A 21,126-nucleotide genomic window follows, 5' to 3' on the forward strand; every position below is an offset into this window, starting at 1 on the left:
ATGTCCACAAATTTTGAAAATGATTTCTACTTTAATTTCCAGAAATACACACTAGTACTTTTAGCATTTATTGGTTTCGTTGCCGCAGATGTTTCACATCTTTCAAGCTCATACCTACCACCAGCAGCACCACAACCACAATATTTACCACCTCCTCAGCCACAAAAGCAATATATTCCTCCTTCACCACCGAAGCAACAATATTTACCACCTGCACCTCCTCAGCAACAATATTTACCTCCATCACCTCCACAAGAACAATATCTACCACCAGCTCCAGCACCGATTGCACCTCAACAAACATATTTGCCACCAGAACAGCATTATGAAGCTCCAGCTCCAGCACCAGCACCAGAATATCTACCACCAGCACCACACGCTGCACCTGCTCAACCGGCTCCTGAATATCTGCCACCAGCTCCAGCTCATGAGGTCACCAACGATGGTTATCATTACAGGACCATACGCAAGTATCGTTTCAGAAGTCATTAAGTACAAAAACTTCATATCCAGGCGGCACTAATATGAATATGTAAAACTCGATGGTTTTCTATAGATTTGATTGTTTATTTTATTGTTTGTTCGAATTTTTTTCGTTAATTTATGTTATAAGAATATAAACTGTTATTGCAAATTCAAAACGCATGTATTTTCAATTCACAGATCAATTATCAGAATGCAAATATTATTCATAATTAGGAGTTCTACACAATATAAAGATTCAGGTTTTTGAATATTTAATCTGAAACGATCTGTTTGTCTTCGAATTTTTAGTCAGTCAATTCTAATCTCAAGTATATTACTCATATACTTCATGTATGTATCTATATAAATATGGCATAGTAGGTATACTAAAAGTTTTAATTAACAAATATAAAATTCGAGCAGCGGATGTGACCTCCTGGCTTTAGACTAGTTATCTGAACAAGGCATAACAAAATACTTTAAAGGATATATCACAAATAAATATTGCAAAATGTAGGTCCACAATAGAGAATACTTTTATAACCTCTATAAAGCGCGGTGCAGACTATCATACTGGTGTGTCATACGAGTTGCGCTCTCTCTTGCTCAAATTTCTTCTAGCGACCGAATTTGAACAGGTATGACACACAAGAGTAGGCAAAATTTTTGAAGAGTGCTTTTGCGGGTAATGCTGTGAAAATTTGTGTTTAAAATAAAATTTTAAAATTGAAAAAATTGATAGTTAACGTATAGGTTGTGCTTTGCTTATAATTGATTATAATTTTGTATATTTTATATATGCCGCGTTTTTTTTTTTTGCGATCTTTATATTCACAGCTTTGTACATCCCACAAACAGCGATTACTTTTGTTAACATTCGATGAAAGCATCTAATGCTTTATGCTTTTATCTTAATGCTTTATCTGCATCCATATTCATATTTTTTTTAGGTTTATTTACTGAAAAGATCAGTAAAGGACTGTAGTTAATTTCATTCACTACCTGTAAAGTTTCTTAAGAAATTTTTCATAAATAGATCATACAAATAATGTATATATATATATATATACATAAGAATGTATATATCTTCATTGTTTTTCAAGAAATTTGATCATTTCCATATTTTTGTTAGTTAAAGGTTATTAACATTTAAAATTCTTTTATTTTAATAACAAGTTTTAACAAAGAAAAGCATATTTAGAATACAAAGTATTATATCTTAAATTTGGGTTATTAATTAATTGTTATTACGACCAATTTTCAATATGTTTTTTTATTACTGGGCTTAGATCATAAATTTAACGATGTTTATATTTAGATGTTTTTTTAAAAAAAATTTTACTTATAATCATCGTTTATAAATTAAAATAAAATAAAATAAAATATTTAATAAATTAAACAAAATATTTAATATATTACATAAAATATTTAATTGTATTTTAATTTTTTATAAGAATTTTATGTAAAAATTTATATTTTTTTTAACTAAGATACAATTAAATATTTAACACAAATTTATAAGTGTAATTTTAATAATAATAAATATAATAATAATAAATACATTAATAATAAAATAATAAAAAACATATTAAATTTATATTATAATTCTACATATTCCACCTGCTTACAATAAATTTGCAAGGCAAAAATGCTCTTGTATGACGTATGAATCGTTAGGGGTGACAGACTATCATACACAACGCGTATGCATTAATGTCATTAAAAAGTCATTAAAATAAAAGAATTTTAAATGTTAATAACCTTTAACTAACAAAAATATGGAAATGATCAAATTTCTTGAAAAACAATGAAGATATATACATTCTTATGTATATATATATATACATTATTTGTATGATCTATTTATGAAAAATTAATACCTAAAAAAAAATAAACCTAAAAAAAAATATGAATATGGATGCAGATAAAGCATTTTTAGATGCTTTCATCGAATGTTAATAAAAGTAATCGCTGTTTGTGGGATGTCCAAAGCTGTGAATATAAAGATCGCAAAAAAAAACGCGGCATATATAAAATATACAAAATTATAATCAATTATAAGCAAAGCACAACCTATACGTTAACTATCAATTTTTTCAATTTTAAAATTTTATTTTAAACACACAAATTTTCACAACATTACCCGCAAAAGCACTCTTCAAAAATTTTGCCTACTCTTGTGTGTCATACCTGTTCAAATTCGGTCGCTAGAAGAAATTTGAGCAAGAGAGAGCGCAACTCGTATGACACACCAGTATGATAGTCTGCACCGCGCTTAATACTCGTCTCAACACATACACAATTTGGACTAAAGTTCAATCTGATAATCTAGTTCTTATATTATATCATAAACATGAAATCAAAAATTACTTCAAGATGGAATTTGTCCCAATTTGGTATATCTATTTCTTTTAACGTAAATCTCAATACCGACCTGTCTTTATTTCAAATGTAAGCAGTAACTTTGTATAATATAGTTAATAATAAATATAGAAAGTATCCGCATATTTTTGTGAATAAATACCGATAAGACCGATTCGCAAGCTATCGAAAGATAGTGAATAGATTTAAAAATAGCATTCGACATTTGGATATTATATAAATTACCGCAAGAAATTTGATTGATCGAATAAAATACTGATGAAATGCGGATTAAAATTGGATTGAATACGATAATATCCCATGCAAGCGATAATGGTTAAAAGCCGATGATTCTTTCCCTACTTTAAAGCTTGAATCGATAATAAATAAGATTATGTTTAGTATATGGTGGAATTGGAAGAGAACTGTCTGTTATGAACTGTTCTAACTGGTTCCAATGGTTATTTAGGTCAACTAATGCTTACACCTCGACATCTTAAATAAAAAACTTAAGGCAAAATGACCAGAATTGGATAATAGAATGTCACCACAAGGTCACATAATCCTTTAATGTATCGTAATCAATCGAAATGACCGAATTTTGAAGTCCGATCGGATCCTATAGCATCTGACTACCATTTATTTGGATCTCCACAATGTTAAATGTTAAGAAGTTGGACGACAGCAAAGCTGCTGAAAATCATTTAGTCAATTTAGTCGCCGATAGATTACAGAAGTGAGTGAGATACAGTAAAGAGTTTGTATGGATGAAACCATACATTAGAAGAATGGGTCGCAGCTGGTATAACCTGAAATGTGATGATATATAGTAAATTAACGCAATATTGACAGTTTTAGTAATTTATCATAATATTATACATATACATACATATATATAGTTGAATTCTTTTATATATTTGAAAAGCGTATATAGTAATTACTGAAGCCAAAGTCCTCATACTGCCTGCCAAATACCATTTGCGCATTCATTTTTTTTTAACCAAAAATAATTAATTATAATTTTGAATATAAACCTTAACGCTTCGCGTTTCTTAAGTGAAAGTGAGTTTTTCCTTTCAAGTGGCGCAGAAATTCTTAGCAGCGGCTCAGAATAACAAAAGACAGAGTAAATAATTGTACATCCATTGCCTGACAATGATGAATAATGAAAATATTATTGTTTTTAAAAGAAATTCCAAATTTTAACATAAGAATTCATAAATACAATTGGCATTGGAATAGCAAGACAAATGACAAAATAAGTGGCCGATATAATAAGAAATGGGACCCGCTCCAGGTTGGATGACAGCTGTTGTAGTGGTACTCGTGCAAAGACCATGCCACTTAAATAAAAATTAAGCGCAGCTTCACTCAAAGTTTACACTAATTAAGCAAAAAGCAGTGTTAGGATGCAAAAGGAACATTTTCAATTCCGTTTCCTGATAACTAACATGACTTTGTCTTCATCTGTGCTGAAGAGGGCCTTCACTTATTTTTTTAGTATTGACAAAAGTTTTGCAAGCACTCAGCATTAATAATTATTATAATTTTATTACCAATATTAAGTCATAAAATATTTAATATGCAAACACTTCCACATACACATACAAACGCAAACAGAGCAGCATAAATCAGCATTGATGCCAAAATAATTTACGCCTAATAAACGCGTCGCCCAACTTTATTCCTCAAAAAGTGATGGTAATTTTAATAACCAGAGTTGCATTTACTTTGCCAGCTACTGCTGCAGTTGACTTCGCTGTTAACTTCGTTGTTGTCTGCGCTTCTTCGCTGTTAGCGCACTTTTGTACATTACAAGAAGGTTTACGGGTACTTTTCTGTTGCTAATATCGTATAATGTGGCTGTATGGTGATTGTGCGCCGACGTCGCCGCTGGCTTCTTATTTTGACTAAAAATTGTTGGTGTGAAAATTTTGTTATGCCAATTTTTGACTTTCCAGTTAATTATTCGATTTAATATTGTGTGTTTATGTGTGACTTAGTGTGTGTGGCTTGTTTTTGCTCCTTTGCCAATTACTGTTGTTGTTGCAGTTGTTTTTGTTGTTGTGCTGTAATAATAAATATTTTAAAAGTTTTCTTTGCTCTTATTTTTGAGCAATTGAAAGTAATTTGCTTTTAAGCAGTGATACTTCCATTTCCGGTGCTACATTTAAACTTTTTCTGTTCGTCGTATTCTTCTTACTATTGCTGTTGTTGTTGTTGTTGTTGTTGTTGTTCTGTGTTGTTGTTGTTGTTTTGCTGTGTATTACTTCAAATGTTGACTTTAAGTTTAATTTGTGTGTGGAGTGAGGTAAAAGCGATTAAAGAGTTTTCCAAATTTAATAATTAAATTTCATTTCGCATCATTAAGCCGACAATAAGTAAACTGATTTTCACCATAAAATCGAATTATCTGGTGAGGTAATAACTGTGAATTTTATAATAAAATTAACATTAAATCGGCGATGATGTGAAAATGAATCGCTGTGGAATATTTATGTAATCTTTAAAGGTAATTGTGGAATTATTGTCTTGGTAGACTTTACTTGATAATGGATTGATATATTAATGTTTGTACAAAATATACAATTATTGCTAAAAGACATTCATTCATATTAAGTTAGGAAACCTTGGAAAAATCTAGACACTAATGTAGTATCATTCCTAAATTCAAAAAATATTTTATTTTCGAAGCATATAGTTTAGTGACCTTATATGGTATTATTATTATTTCTGTTGCTTAAATATTTATATATTAAATATACTGACAGTGCCATTAATAAAAAATCTATATAGTTTTTAAATAGTGGCAACTCTTAAATAATACCATGACATTTGAATAATTCCCAGATTCACATTTAGTGACGCCATTATTCATATTTTTAGAACAACGGTTTCAAAACAATTCCATGAATCGATTTATTATTCCTTTTTGATAGGAAAAAAATATCATGACCGCAAGATAAGTACTACTCGGACTCTGTTCACTCTCTGTTCTAATGGTAGAAAGTGGTTTGTTAACTACAACTGGCGGACAATAGCGGACGCTCGGCTTACCGAAAAGGATGGCAACGCCGGAAAATATCAAAAAAGTCCACAAAATTGTTGAAGTTTGTGAGGAGTGAGCTGTTATCTTGAAACTTTTTGAAGGAACGTATCGGCGCATTTTGCCGATTCTTTGTCTGTTAATAAGTTCTTTTTGCAGTGGTCGCTACATTTACCATCCATTTTCCTGACAGTTGGTCACAACAACTGCCAATCGACTATATTGAAAAAGGCCAGATCATTAATAAAAATCACTACGTGGCCCAAATTGCGCATTTTAAGAAAGATATCGCGAGGCAACGCCTCCACATGATAAAAATAAACTTCCTTTTTTCCAATACAATGCACTGTGCCACAAATTGCTTCCTACTAAGGTCAAATCACACAATCCACACTTCGAACTGTTTCTTATTTCTTGCATAAACCAGGTTCGGCCAACAGGGATGGCTACCTGCGCGCAGATTTTAAAAAATTATTTCAGGGAAAGATATTTGGCTCCAATGATTACTTTATACTTTATGATTACTGCATACTTTACGGCTACCAGATCATTACACAAAATAGGTATGGAAGTGTTGAAGAAACGCTGGTATTATTACACTTGAAATTGATTATATATGAAGTCGACTTTTGCCAAAAAGTTGTTGTTTTATTGGTTAACCTATGACTTAAATTTCGATGTGTTAAAGCCAAAGACGGACCAGTCATGGATGGCTCAAGTTGGGCATAATAGACTAGCAATTGGCTCATTATGTTAATGCTTACGCTGTAGTTTAAAGCAGCGGTGACTTTGAAGAAAGTTTTAATATCAACAATGCCTTAAGTAATCTTTTTATGTAAACTAAGCATTTCCCACAACGATTAATGAATACAATTATTATTATTAATACAATTATTAAGAAGTTACACAATTAATAAAAGTTACATACTCATGCTACAAGATCATCAGCATTTTATTCCTTGGAAATATCTCAACTCTAATTGAGTCTGATTTCAACAAAAAGTTCTTCAGTAAACTCTTGTTTTCATAGTAAATTGGAAATATTCTACAGATGGAATAATTCATCATCAAAAGAATTTTTAAATTTTTCTTTTCACTCCTTGCGGTACTTCAATTTCAATGCAAATATCTTACTCAGAGATTCTGAATCTCTAAAGTAATTAAAGTTATACATGAAGTGATGTATAATGGGGCCGAAAACGTAAAGAAATATCATTATAACTAAAAATATCTAAATACATATGGTAATTTTCGGGGCAGGAAGAAAATTTGCAATTTACTTCACATCACAACTGTCAATCCCAACGAATGCTGAGAAGCCATCACAGCAAAAACTAAGCAAGAAAAAAAGCGGAAAATATGTGAAAATTAATTTCTGCGTTTCCGAAATGTTAGCACAACTTCTGTGCTGCACTAAATCATAAATTGTTTATGGCAATCAAATTGTCAGTCTTGTTGACAATTTTGGCACGCCTCCAGTTCCTTATCGCACTTCGGACACTCGCGCCAACTTCGCAACTGTTAAGCTTAACGCTTATGTATCCGCTGAGATTTACCATCAACTTTCCTGAAATATCATCGATTGTCTGCTGCTCGAAGGATGCTGCTGTTTCCATAAAATATCTTTTTTTGCTGGAAGTTACTGTGAATTATGTGTGAGTGCGGCACTCTAGTGCATATGTGATAAATGATTGCTTATGACGAATGTCATGTGTGCCTCCATTAACAAAAACTCTGTTTTAGATACTATTTCACTTAATATTTTATTCCTGGAAAAACAGCTTGTCAATAATTTTCATGATATATTAAAATTAAACGTTGAAAATTTTGTCAGAGATATCACTTAATGCTTTTTTGAAGATAATTGCACTAAAAATATGTTTGTGTTTAAATTATTTAAATAAATTTTTAATTTTTATTGGATTTTTAATACTATATTTACAAACATAAACTAAGTGTTTAATTGTATTCAATTTATGTGAGTTTTAATCACTTTTAAATGAGATTATATTTGTATATAAACAGTCTAATTTTCATATCTCGAACTTCTGAAACTCGAATTTCTCTATAACTCGAATAAAAATATTGTCACGTGCCAGGAATAGAAATGTGGGAAAGTGTATTCTATAAGTCGAACTTTTGTATTAAGTACGACTCCGTTTTGATGGTAGGGGAAGTCCCTTTTTCCAAACCAAATGTTTAATTATTTGTTTCTTATGTTGATTCTTTGAGCAAATGCCAGTCGCTGGCATTATATTGTAACTGATATATTGTAGCTCTATATTGTAACTGATTCATAAGAGAGTAATTCAAAATTTAACTATCGTGTAACTATCGCAACAGATTCGTAAAGGAAGTGCTAAAGCGTATAGAACCAAACAAAAAGCAAGATATTACACTTATGGATTGATATATTGATTTATATAGTCATACGATAACGCACTGCTTTAAAAAAGCTGGATTTGACTAATTTTCTAAATGCGACGATGAGGATATATTCCTTTAGTTTTTTTAAGTAAACGTTAGTTTACATTGTGCTTGACCACGAAATTTGTACATCAAGCTTTCCTGAAGATGATGATATTATTATTTTTTTGTGTCGACCTTTCTTGGCCTTCTCAGTTGTTAGCTGAGGAATACTCAGTGAGTAAATATTAATATTCTAACGTCTAATGCCATATTTTTTTTCAACCAACAATAACCAAGAGTTATCAATTCGTAAACTAATTAAATTTTAAAGCAAACTTTTATTTAAATGCGGAAAATTGCTGCTCTAAATTAAAGAAAGAAAATTTCCAAGGCAATCATTTTCCTAGCCAACCGTTCTGCAGTCTGTGAACAAATGCAATTGCAATGCAATACAGAATGAAGGCCTTATGAATAGAGGGCCGTATTCACCGTAGCCGGTATTGTTGTTACCATTTAGTGTGTACTCAGTGCCTGACTGAGCTTGGGCTCGTTGTGAGGTCATTTAGCCGAGGCCACTTAACTTTTCGTTAACAATTTTTAACTTTTCATTTCTGAAGTATGCCCACTCGCTTAACCAAAACTTTATGTCGACGTCTTTATTTTCATGCTGAAGTATTTAAACTTATGCATTTAATATTTCAGCATTAAAAGTGCAGGATTATGGATGCAATTGGTAAAGGAGCAACACAACAAAGGCACTTCCATGGGCATATTTTTTAATGTTCATTTCTGTTATTTTCTTGCTGCCCTTATTTTGGTCTTTTGTAAATAATTTTAGTGCAACATTTGAGTAGGAAAATTACAAAATCCAAAAAAAATTCGTTTCAATTTCATTTAAGTGAACTTTAACATAATTGCAAGTATTGTACTTTTCAGTGTAGTGTTGTGAAATGTAGTCATTTTGGTAAACATTTTCAAAATTATTATTTTGAACACTAATTCATTATCATCCATCCTATATTTAATGTATTTGATCCTGACAACAATTGCTTTGCATTGAAGTTTTTTCTAACTAACTGTGGAATGACCTCCTAGGAGTTAAAGGATTTCATATAGCATATATATATGGAATGACCTACAGCGAAGGTAGTTTATGTACCACTTCGCATAAAGCCAAGCCGGAAGTTGAATTATTGTTAAAAAATTTTTTTAGAAATAAAAAACAATTATATAAAAACCAAGTTATTTATTTAAAAAGTAAATTTAAAATATATAAGGAAATAGGTAGTAAGCAAAAAATTGTGAAAAAAATGTGGCCAAAAAAGTTAGTAAATTCTAGAAAAGCTAGTATTCTACTAGTAGTAATAGAATATACATACTAAAATATTTTAATTAAGTAAATATATACATATATTATGTTATACAGATGTATCAGTACTACACCTAAGTAATAATAAACAAATTTAACTACTGAAATAGTCTTCTCGAAAAGGATAAAATGTTTCGAGTAAATTTCTTTATATAATGAGGACTACAACTGTTTGATTTTTAATCAGAAGAATTAAATAAATTAAGAAATTTGTTCATATTTTATTACATTTTATCTTAAATTATTTCTAACGAATTGATTTAGTTACATCTAAAGATCATTGAAAATTACATCTGGGTTGTTCTTTTCGATTAAAACAGAGAAATTTATTTCCAAAAATGCGAACTATGTGAGTGTAAATTATGATGAAAAGGGAAAACTATTTTCCTTTCCATCATACTAGACTTACTAAAAAAGTTTTAAAAGTCGAATATATAATTCCTTTTTGACTTACCCATATCCTTTTCTGAATATCAAAATTATTGTAGACATTAAAGCAAGCATGAAAATAATCAAATCTAAGAGGGTGTTATCCAGTAATGTGGCGAAATGTCGTACCTCTCCGATGAACATCGAACAACATAAGGTTAATTTTATGAAAATAAGTTATCAGATGAACTGACCAGAAGAGGTACCGAACTGCACAAAAATAAAACCGATTCATCCATACAAATTTCGATGTTTGAAATACTTAGGAGCATGAAGCAATGTCAAATAGCTTGTGAAATGAACATAAAGATTCTGTGGTTGCCACATTATATAGTCTAGATTAGATTGGTATAAAACGAAAAACCTTTTTGTTTATAGTTAATCTCTAGTTTGTGTATTTAGTAGAGTACTAACTGGCCACTGTGTTATTGCACCGATGCTTCAAAGTGACTAATTTTGACAAAGTGGTTTGTGGAGGAATTGAGATAGAATTTATTAATTACTCTTATTACCTTTGTTCGAGACTACAGATGAAACTGCTTTCATGCAGTTTCACAACCGACCCGGCAGAGACAACGTATTTTGACTTATAGGTTCTTCTCATCTTAGAAGACCAAATGGCTTAACAAGGATAATACCCAGAAACAACGATTAGCGTAAGTCTTCCATAGAAGTTCCAATGCATCGTAACTAGCAATATTTAATTCCGAGTTGAAGCACCAACAATTATAATAGCGTACTCTGAACCTAAGTAAATACGAAACATAAGTTTAAACTGTCTGGCCTTTGAGGCTACTTGGTCACTTAGCCCAAAACATCGTTAATCCCAAAAAAATATTGAAAGGTGGTTGATGATTTGAGTCAAATTATAGACTTCTTTGTATAATTAAATATTACCGCAATCAGCACGCATATTTTCATGCCGGAGCAAGTATTCCATTATACTAAAAGTAGCCTGTTTAATTACATGTGTGACCAACCTGTTCCTATAGTACGACAATTATGGTTATGGATTTTATTATAATATAACATAAGAAATGTACTTGTACTCGTTGAGAGCTTCTTTATTAATAATGTCCAATTATTTACATTTTAATCTTAAAGTTAAAATTATAATCTTATAATACCGTTTCTCAAAATCGAATTAGTTTATAAACATATTACCGTTGGTTCGAACTAAGAGAGAAAGCATGTGGTGACAATTTCAATAAACAACACAACAATTAATTACTTAATAATACTAAATAAATTGGCTCCACATACATATTTAGTACGTCCCTCATATAGCAAATATGTTTCCCCACTGAATGTATAATGAGTAATTCTTCATGCTCTGCTCTAGGTGGTTAGGGTGCCATCGCCATATTTTTAAAGAGCTATAGTTCCAACATACTTTAAGTCCATTAATATAATTTCAGTGATTTTCGAGGGTGCGTTGGTAGCTGAGGAAAAAATCTGATCCTTATAGGTTCAGATCCTTGTACATATAAATAACTGTTAGGATGTGAGTGCTTTTTAAGGATATGTCGCATATGACTTAATATGAAAATGGTATTAGTTGAGAGATTATTTATGGGCTGTTTGAGTGTCCTTATATTGAAAACATTATGAACTCAAGCAAGAAGCGCTTGCATTTGCAAAGTCGCCTGCAGTAAATAAATTCAAATAAGTGAAAATCCTATGCTTTAAAGACACTACGATTTTAGCTTTCTTGTTTTTCGTATATGAAATATAAAATTCCCAAAAAATTGGCAAATAATGGAAGAAACGTTATTGCAACATCTTAAGTCCCTCCTAAAAATGCAACGAATTTTTCGGTGTTCAAGTTTTGTACTCAAATTGGAAAGGAAGTTGACAAAATATAAGAGCCAAAATGCTTCACCCAAAAAGCATTTACCAGTTTCATTCTCAAGGATTCGAGGAAGAGTAAGTGTTTACATTAATGCATGCATGTTTAAATCAATGTCTGCTTTGCAAATCCTTTAACTTAGTTTTTTGTAATGATTAGCTTGATATATATATAATCTATATATACACATAAGCACAAACACGTATAATAATATTTATAAAGATTGCTTTTTTTTTGTGTGGACTGATTTTATGTATGAATAAGCAATTACTTCTAAGTAGTTAAGTAATATGAATACGTGTATAATGCATTGCTTAATAAAAATCAAGCAAAGATTTCAAACCTCAAAGGCAACTAATGATGTATACAAATGCGCTACGAGGGCTGCTTTATATATTTCGGGTCTAGGCAACACTAAGTGTTGCCAGGTGCTATCTGACATTTTCATTGGAAAGGTTGACATTTTTTAGCATAACATCACTTAGAACGTGTTGTCATTTAATTGTGAATTGCTTTATTTACAGAGACTTGGAAAATTCATCTCGGCCAAAAAATTCAATTAACACGTGGATTATCACAACAAGAGTGCATTGATGAACTTAAACCTTTGTATGGCGATGAAGCGCTATTCTATAGCGTTGTGAAAAACTGGCTTAACGAATTCAATCGTGGTCGACGCTCGCTCAACGACGAATTCCGTGAAGTTCGTCTAAAAACATGCAAGAACGTCATGTGACATACCGTGAGATAGAGGCATCCTTAGGCATTTCTCCCACCACCATACATTTGATATTGCATATACACCTGGCCTGGTTTGTTCTCGTTGGATACCGCACAATTTGACAATCGCTCAAAAAAAGGCTCATGTCGATTGGTGCAAAGAATTGTTAAAAAAGTACGTTTGCGGTTTCAACGTTTATAAGATCGTCACAGGTAATGAATCATGGATCTATGCGTATGAGCCCGAAACAAAACAACAGTCGAACGTGTGGGTCTTCAAAGACTAGAAAAATCCATTCGCATTTTCATTATTAGGCCAGAAATGTTTATAGCAGCCCTCGTACTCCTTAAAGAATATTTTTCTGGCTGAACTTACATATAAAATAATAAAAACAGTAATTCTCACACAATCACATATCACCTCAATTTTTGATTTCAGATATTCGATTATCATATTTTATATCTACTGTTGAGTAGGTGATCGTTTCCTGGATGTAAAAGAAAATTAATTAAATAAATTATTAAAATTCAACTGGTATATCGAGTTCAAGCGACTGGGTTTTATAACATACATGGATTTATGGACTCGCGATGTTAAACGTTATTATCAATGAGATGTATACAATCATAAGATGTGTTTAATAAACTTTTTCGCAGCAATTTAGGTGGTGAGAACCACGAGAAATATTTAAACAATTCAGAAAAGCTGGCTTTGGAGTATTTTGTATTTACAATATATAAAGTTTTAATGTTAAACTAGTTACTAAAGTAATAGGTTAGATTAGGTTAGAAACGAATTTGTTTCATTTATATTAATCTGAGTCATGTCACCATGCAGCGTCTATTTAGATAGCGGTGCATAGTGTGGCAGTATTAAAATTAGACTATCAGAGTTTGAAATTTTCTGAACTAGTAGAGATACTCAAATGAAATTGTCTATAAATTAAAGAATGGGCTTTCTTATGAACGTATTTTAAGCTGGAACCAAACCTAACCTAACTGGAACCTCCCCAAATTCTATAAATGGGTTTGTTCAAGTTAGTTTCTGCTTTTCTCTTCATAAATTGTTTTCTTCATTTCAGTCATTCTTTAAAAAATTTTATTTTTTTAGTGCATTTTTTCAGCTATGCATGATTGAAAATAAGTTCAAATTTGTTTCAAGTAGCAGTGGCGTAGCTAGATTGGTACTAAGAGGGAGAAGAGGGGTTTGTTAATAGAATATATATTCACAGTGTTTCTGCAGTCTTATATTCGTAGATTATATAGTCAGGATGGGATCTACCTACAGCTCTCATCTTAGTTCCTAACTGCTGCAAGTAAAGTCTTACGATAGGCTTTTTTGAGACACTTTGGTGATTTTACAAGAGAATTCTTAAAATAGTAGAATATTGCAAAGAAAAATATATTGAAGGAAAATAGAAGCTCATGGTAAGCGGCAGAGTTCTCTGGTTTAATCAAATAATTAAGATATCGGTTCGATAATAAATTGTTGCGTTTTCCATATTTTTTAAGCATAAACATTTGATGTTGAAAAATATTATAAAAATACTATTATGATTACGTAAATATGTGTGATAGGACTTCAGTAAAAAATATCGAGTTAATAATGGGCCTATTATGGGGAATGGGAGCCGATTTGACCTGGCGTGCGCATTAAGCGTGAATTTCCTTTCCGCATCTACAGAGGGCGGGGTGGCTAGTTTGGCCACAATTGCATTACTTTGGAAGTATATTTGAGAGCTGTGGTTAGGTTGTAGGATTACGTGCTTGTCCTTGGCGCGAGTTTCTCCATAGCGAACGCAACGGCGAGATAAGTTGCAAAGTTTAGCGGTATCATGATATCGCTGATAGTTGGTGCACTGGGAAATTTCAGTGTGAGATTTTCGCTGAAGAAAGATTATTAAGTTCAGGGATAGGAGCCTAGTGACACTTAACAGCGACATGTGCTGGATGTAGCTTCAAGAGAAAAGAGGTGGCATACCTGCTTGGGTTGCGTTGGACAATGCGAGAGGGTAAGAAGAAATAAGTAATTTTCTTCACCGTAAGAAGAGGGGACATTCTTCAAGAGGACTGAAGTAGTCCGGTCCTATTGGGGAATAGACGCAAAGGAGAGGATTGTATCTCTTTAAGGAGAGTGTAAATGTTTTGGATAGAATCCTTGTCTCTTGCAAGAATTCCGGTGGTAGTGACACCTGTTCGATTTTTCGTCTCCTTTCATATGTTTTTTTCCTAATTGGACTTTTGCTGTTGTTGTTATTCATTAGGTATGTGGCTTACATCAAATTTATTGCGTATAAAGTAAAAACAAAAATTTTGTGTTTACACCTAATGGAAAACGGTTAGTGTTGTTAAAAAGTTTACAACCAATGAAATGATTGATAATAGTAAGTTTATTTACTATTTGTTGTTGTTTCAATTTTCAATTATATCAATTATATTTAAAACGCAATATATTTGAAGTTTCTATCAATGAGCCTAATTGTCAAAATCTCATGGGTCAATATCTTTTAGAAAAAATTTTAAAAATTTTTCTCGAGATACGGATGTTTTTGTTTTATAAAAGGAGCTCATAAAAATTTTTTTAGCCAAATCGGATGAGGTCAAACAATTGTGTCCGATTTGTAAAAGAATGACCTATACGCAGTTCATGCCGCCTCTGCCTTTCACCTTCAAAATAACCTCGATAAGTTAATATTTTTAACAAAAAAAAAAAAATTTAGAAATATACACCGAAGAGTATAATAACATTTTTTATAATTAAAACAACTGTTTCTGTGCTGTATAACAAGAATCTGTACTCTTTATGTAACTACTAGAATGAAAATAGCTATAGAGAAACCAAATGTTTTTAGTTCTTATTTATTTCCAAGCACTATTATGGACTTGCAAAAATCTATAAAAGGGACGAATAGGTACGTCGGATCTCAGAGTAGCAGAAAGGATGAACAAAGTAGGAGTATACACATTTTTATCAATCATTGTTGGAATTTGCAGTGGTAAGATGAGCAATTTCTTCATAATATATTTAATTAATTTTTAAATTTATATATTAACAGCTCAGTCAAATCGGTATAGTCAAAATGAGCCGATTAGACCAAGTGCATACGATGATTACTATGATGATTATGTTGATTACTTGTATAAACAATATTTAGAGTATGGTATTGACTCCGCAGAAACCACGCCCAATACTAACAATCCTCTTTCCGATGAAATTGATATTATTGCAAACGCTATTTATACTGCTATTGTTGCTACTAGTGAGACGGATATTGACTGTGACAACGTACAAACCATTGAAGGTGCTCGTGCAGGTGCAATTGCTGGTGCTATTGCTGGTGCTATTGCTGGTGCTAGTGCAGGTGTTAGTGCAGCTGCTAATGATGACAGTAGTAGTGGTTTAACAGGTGGCTTTAGGGCGGGCAGTCCTGCTGGAAGTGCTGTTAAACCAAATGATAATTTTCCCAGTGTAGGTCCTGAAAGAGGTAATCAATATCGCGGCAGATCTTAAGGGATTTATACTGTATAAAATATCAAACTTTAAAATTGTTTTGCATATATATTTTCATCCGGCGTACACCACAATTAAAATCAAAGTAAATCTAAAGTAAAATTTAATAAATAATTTCATTTGAATCAATTTTTTTAATTTGACGAGAGCTGATTACGTTCTTATTTAAACCCACATATAGCAGTATTACCCCACAGAGTATTATAACTAGACTTAGTCCCAATAACCGTATTACCAGCTAAGAGTTCATCAATAGTTGTACTGTGTGATACCAAATTAATTTGTTTGATGTTTCCATGGTCTTATGCTAACCTCAAGCCGTTTGTCTCTTAGAGATATAGGTTTAGTTGAAATATTTCTTCAAAAAACTTTTGTTTTCTATAAAATGATTTTAGAGTTCTATGGAAGACATTAAGAGCAGGATAATGAAACTTGAAATTGCTCTTAGTATGTTAGTTGTTCAGAAAACTAAAACTCAAAATATATTCTGAATGTATCGGTTTAGTCTTGCAAATATTTCGATACTTTATAGTTAATTTTCAATTTTCACGACTTAGGGTTTTCAGATTATCTTTACATATGTGAGAGAATCCATTTCAATGGATTTGTTTTCGCATAAGTAATCATATAAAGCCAACAGTATGCGTTTGCCGAGGTGTACATGTTTGTTTCGCTGAAATATATCATCCATAATAACAATACAATCATCTCTTAAGAGTTTTTCGGTTCGTTTCTTTGTGCCTGCGCCCAAAAGCACACAGCAAAATATGCAAATGCATTAAGGCAATGTGACTGCATGAGAAAGTGAATGTTGTGTGGATGTTTGAGTAGATGTTCGAGTGGGAAGCAGACAGCTTCAAGTCGGAAATGGGGAAATAAAGTGACAGTAAGAAGTTCCGTTCCAAAGTTGTTGACTGTTTGGATTCTCATATGCGTTTGCCTTTGAAATTGAATAGAAGTTCTGGTACGTAGGTGAAAGCGGTTGTACAAATGGAATATTTCACTAAAAATAAATTAAGTGCATTTTAAGATTGTTTAAGGAATTGTAAATGTTTTGTTGTTTTAACAAAGAAAAAACAGTCATGAAAAAACAGCATTGCATATTTAAATAATTTATTTTGGATCTTGTTTTGTTAAAAAAATGTTATTTAACTTTGTTTTAATCAACAATTTTTTTAAAATAATTTCATTGGTGCATGAAAAGCAATTATAAGTCAAAACTTTTTAAAATTGAAACCGAAAAAGAGAAATAATTAACAGTGAAGAGAACGAATTATAAATTGTATATTTGACTAATTTTATAATGTTGTTGATTAGTTCAATATATAGCAATTAATTTGCATAATAAGTTTGATCAGTTATATTTAACACATCAAATAAATATGAATAACGATATAAATCTAGCTGGTCAAATACAAATAAATAAGAATAATGAGTTCATTTCATATGAACAGATTTTTTCAATATGATCAAATGAGTTCATCTGTTCCAAGTGACCTTCACGACCCATACAATTAAAACGAGCCAAACATACATATATACCTGAATAACAAGTTTGAAAAATGCAGTTAAAATATTCCTAGTAAAGAAATATATTTAAGTAATGCGATGCGAAATAAATCTTTACGATCAGTTATATCGAAACGTCTAACTTGGTGAACATAAATAGAAGAATTCAAAGAAATAAATTAATCAATATGATACGATTGAACAAATGCTGGAATACCATCAATTCAGCTTTAGAACCAGCCACTCAACAACTAGTCCATCGAATTAGTAATATAACACAAAACTGTTTGGAAAAGAAGGAAATGTGTTCGGTAGTGTTCCTTGATATTTCGCAGGCATTTGACAAGGTGTGACATAAAGGTTCTATGTGTAAATTACAAACGTTTTGCCATAACAATATTGCGATCTTATAGAATCTTATATAACAAATAGAGTTAAATACGGTTGCTACTCAAACCTAAAAGAAATTAAAGCGGTTGTTCCACAGGGAAGCGTTCCTGGTCCCATACTCTTTCTTTTGTTTACTAATGATATTCTAGTAACAGAAAATTGTAAAACTGCAACGTTTTCTGATAATACAGCTCTAATTTCAATTGTTTCTAATAAAATGGAAACAACTAAAACCCTCCAGATTTCTAATATTATTTCTATAATAATATTTGTTTAATATTATATTAATAATATTTGTAAGTGGATGAAACAATGGCGACTCAAGCTGCAAATTATATATAAATGGACTGGAAATACCCTATGCAAATTGGTGCAAAATAAACCCCTGATTTATAATCAAAACTTAAAGCCTCTTTGGACATATGGTGTACAGTAAAGGGGATGCACCACTAAGAGCAATGTATTGATATACCACGTTCCCAAAACAAAACGCAAAGAAATATTGTAAATGCATCTTGGTACATTCGTAGTACAGACCTACATCGTTATATGGGAATCAAAGCCATCAAGGACGTATACAGTTGTTTGCGCAATGAAAATTACTCAACATGAAAATGCACACGATTTACAATTACTCAACGCAAGTAACTCAGCACGGAGATTAAAACGTTCAATGCCCTTTGACCTCATTAAGTAATAAAACCTAAATGTAAAAATATTTATAATTTACCAAACTAAAAATGCTTGTTAGTCCTAACTATATTTACTAGTTGCATTAATAAAAAAAACAAAAAGACATAAGGGAGTTGAGGGAATTGAGCTATTTTGGTAATGGTCTAACGGACTAGAAACAATGATTAAAAGGTTCTTAGTCAAATATGATATATTTTACATAGATATGTTGTTTTAACACACATTTTGGTAGGGCTATATATTTTATTAACCATTATCGCTATTTATACAGAAAAATTATTTGTATACGTGTTGATTGGTGATAATCAATGAATAATTGGTCTACCAGGTGCTAATAAGTAAACTTTTTCCTGTATATTGCTTAAGTTATTCATATTATATATGTGGCAACGCTAAATTAAAAGTGACACATAGTTTTTGACATAGAGTATGAAACGAGTTAGTTATAGTTAAGCATTGTACGAGAAGAGTAAGAAATTGAAACGTGTTAAAAATAAAGGAAAAACTATTGCTTAAAATATCAGAAGTGGGATTACTCAACATTAATAAAATGTCTGACATCAAAAAACTTCAGCTTTATACTTTAGTTGAATTAAAAGCTTGGTTGGAGGAGCTTGGATGTAAAACAAGTGGTAATAAAAACGAATTAATTCGCCGATTAATTCAAATACCTGAGGAACGCCGTGGTGTTTTTCTAGGAAAAACGACAAAAATATTAAATGATGTGACGCTTACGGAACATGTTGGCGCCGACGCCGATGCATGCGCAAGCAACAACAATAGTAACTCTGAAGAAGATGACAATCATATTCTTGAGGAACAACAAATTATACAAACACATAAAAAGAAGAATCAAATGAGTGAAATTGTAAGTCAGAAACAAATGATAACAGAACAAATGACAGCGAATATGAGTCGAATGAGTGTTATGAACACAAATATTGAGCGAGAAGAAAATAATAACAGTGTCTCTGCTGCACAAGTCAATTCGTTAAAGGAGAACGAAAATGAACTCTTGAAATGGGAGCTCAAACTGTTAAAACGAGAGCTAAACATAGAAAGACGAGAAAAAGAAATTTTAATGAGAGAAAATAAAACATTAAAAAAACAAAGCCAACAGAATGAAAAAAAAGATTACGCGTTAAATAATAAAGTTAATTTTTCAACTATAAAAGAATTGCTGTCCGAATTTTCTGGAACTGGTGATAATTTTCAGCTTTGGGAAGCACAATTACAAAGTATCCGAACGGCTTATAATCTGGATGATAATAATACTAGAGCACTGATTTCTAACAAACTCAATGGAAAGGCGTTAAAGTGGCTACATACAAGAAACGATTTAATGACTGTACCAATTGAAACCCTAATAAACGATATGGGGAAACTGTTTGAAGACCGCTCAACTAAACTGCAGCTGAAACGTACATTTGAAGCCAGAAGGTGGCAAACAAATGAGACTTTTGAAGAATATTTTTACGATAAGACCATTCTCGCGGGTAAGTTGTGCATTGAAGAAACTGAGCTGCTGGAGTACATTGTGGAGGGGATTCCAGACTATGGTTTATGTTCACAAGCTAAATTACAATGTTTCCGTGACAAGTACCAACTGTTGGAAGCGTTCCACAAAATAAGTCTTCCAAAACCAGCAACACCAAAACAATCATTGACTGTTCGCCAGAACACTTCGAATGAAAAATCAACATCAGCCGATTTTGTGGTTTCTGCATCGACTCGTTGCTATAATTGCAACTCTCTTGGGCATGTTGCAGCTGAATGCCGCAAACCAAAGCGGGAGCCGAGGGCGTGTTACGTTTGTGCGCAAATGGGACATCGAGCAGCTGACTGCTCAATGAGGAAAACGCAAGTTCATTATGCCGACGCTGTTGAGGGTGATAACGAATACGTAAGAAATATAAAATTTAGTTTTAATTATTCAAATATTGATCAGTCACTTTATTTAGAATCATTAATTGACACTGGTAGTCCAATCAGTTTTATACGCCAACAGTTCGTGCCACTTGTTAAGTTAATAAATCAAGAAAAATGTAAAATTTTAAATTTTTGTGGTATAAACAAAAGTCATTTACAAATACTTGGACAAATAGTATGCACAGTTTTATATGATAATAAAAAAATAAATCTTAAATTATTCATAGTAGCTAATGAAACTATGAGTTACCCAGTTCTATTAGGAAGAGACTTTTTGAAGAAAGCTAAATTAAAATTAGTAATACAACATGATCCAACTGAACAGTTAATTAATTTTAATCAAAAGAATAAAGATTGTGATGAAAATACTATTAACGATTTAATGAATATTGAATACCATGAACCAATTCATGAGATTAGTGTTAATAATAGTGATGTTGACTACA

At 31.7% G+C, this 21,126-nt stretch overlaps 3 protein-coding genes across 3 annotated transcripts; all 3 read left to right on the plus strand.

The window, feature by feature from the left end:
• LOC119666346 (leucine-rich repeat extensin-like protein 5) lies at positions 1 to 492 on the plus strand. Its single transcript, XM_038075629.1, has one exon. The coding sequence runs from the start codon at positions 1 to 3 to the stop codon at positions 490 to 492; it is 492 nt and encodes a 163-aa protein (XP_037931557.1).
• Positions 493 to 15,562: 15,070 nt separating this feature from the next.
• On the plus strand, positions 15,563 to 16,239 carry LOC119666831. The gene is made up of 2 exons (XM_038076114.1): positions 15,563 to 15,644; positions 15,705 to 16,239. The coding sequence occupies exons 1-2, from the start codon at positions 15,590 to 15,592 to the stop codon at positions 16,157 to 16,159; spliced, it is 510 nt and encodes a 169-aa protein (XP_037932042.1). The 5' UTR covers positions 15,563 to 15,589; the 3' UTR covers positions 16,160 to 16,239.
• A 3,642-nt stretch (positions 16,240 to 19,881) lies between these two features.
• LOC119666842 lies at positions 19,882 to 20,919 on the plus strand. The gene is made up of 2 exons (XM_038076125.1): positions 19,882 to 20,654; positions 20,713 to 20,919. The coding sequence occupies exons 1-2, from the start codon at positions 20,094 to 20,096 to the stop codon at positions 20,719 to 20,721; spliced, it is 570 nt and encodes a 189-aa protein (XP_037932053.1). The 5' UTR covers positions 19,882 to 20,093; the 3' UTR covers positions 20,722 to 20,919.
• The last annotated feature ends 207 nt before the right edge of the window (positions 20,920 to 21,126 follow it).

Source organism: Teleopsis dalmanni, chromosome 1 (genome assembly GCF_002237135.1).
Source record: "Teleopsis dalmanni isolate 2A chromosome 1, ASM223713v2, whole genome shotgun sequence".
In the NCBI taxonomy this organism is placed as follows: domain Eukaryota; kingdom Metazoa; phylum Arthropoda; class Insecta; order Diptera; family Diopsidae; genus Teleopsis; species Teleopsis dalmanni.

What these genes read in the sequence shown, in the direction of transcription:
- LOC119666346 (XM_038075629.1), top strand. Translation starts at nt 1, where the DNA reads ATGTCCACAAATTTTGAAAATGATTTCTACTTTAATTTCCAGAAATAC.
- LOC119666831 (XM_038076114.1), top strand. Translation starts at nt 15,590, where the DNA reads ATGAACAAAGTAGGAGTATACACATTTTTATCAATCATTGTTGGAATT. An exon ending in CATTGTTGGAATTTGCAGTG is followed by an intron (nt 15,645 to 15,704) that starts GTAAGATGAGCA and finishes ATATATTAACAG; the next exon opens with CTCAGTCAAATCGGTATAGT.
- LOC119666842 (XM_038076125.1), top strand. Translation starts at nt 20,094, where the DNA reads ATGACTGTACCAATTGAAACCCTAATAAACGATATGGGGAAACTGTTT.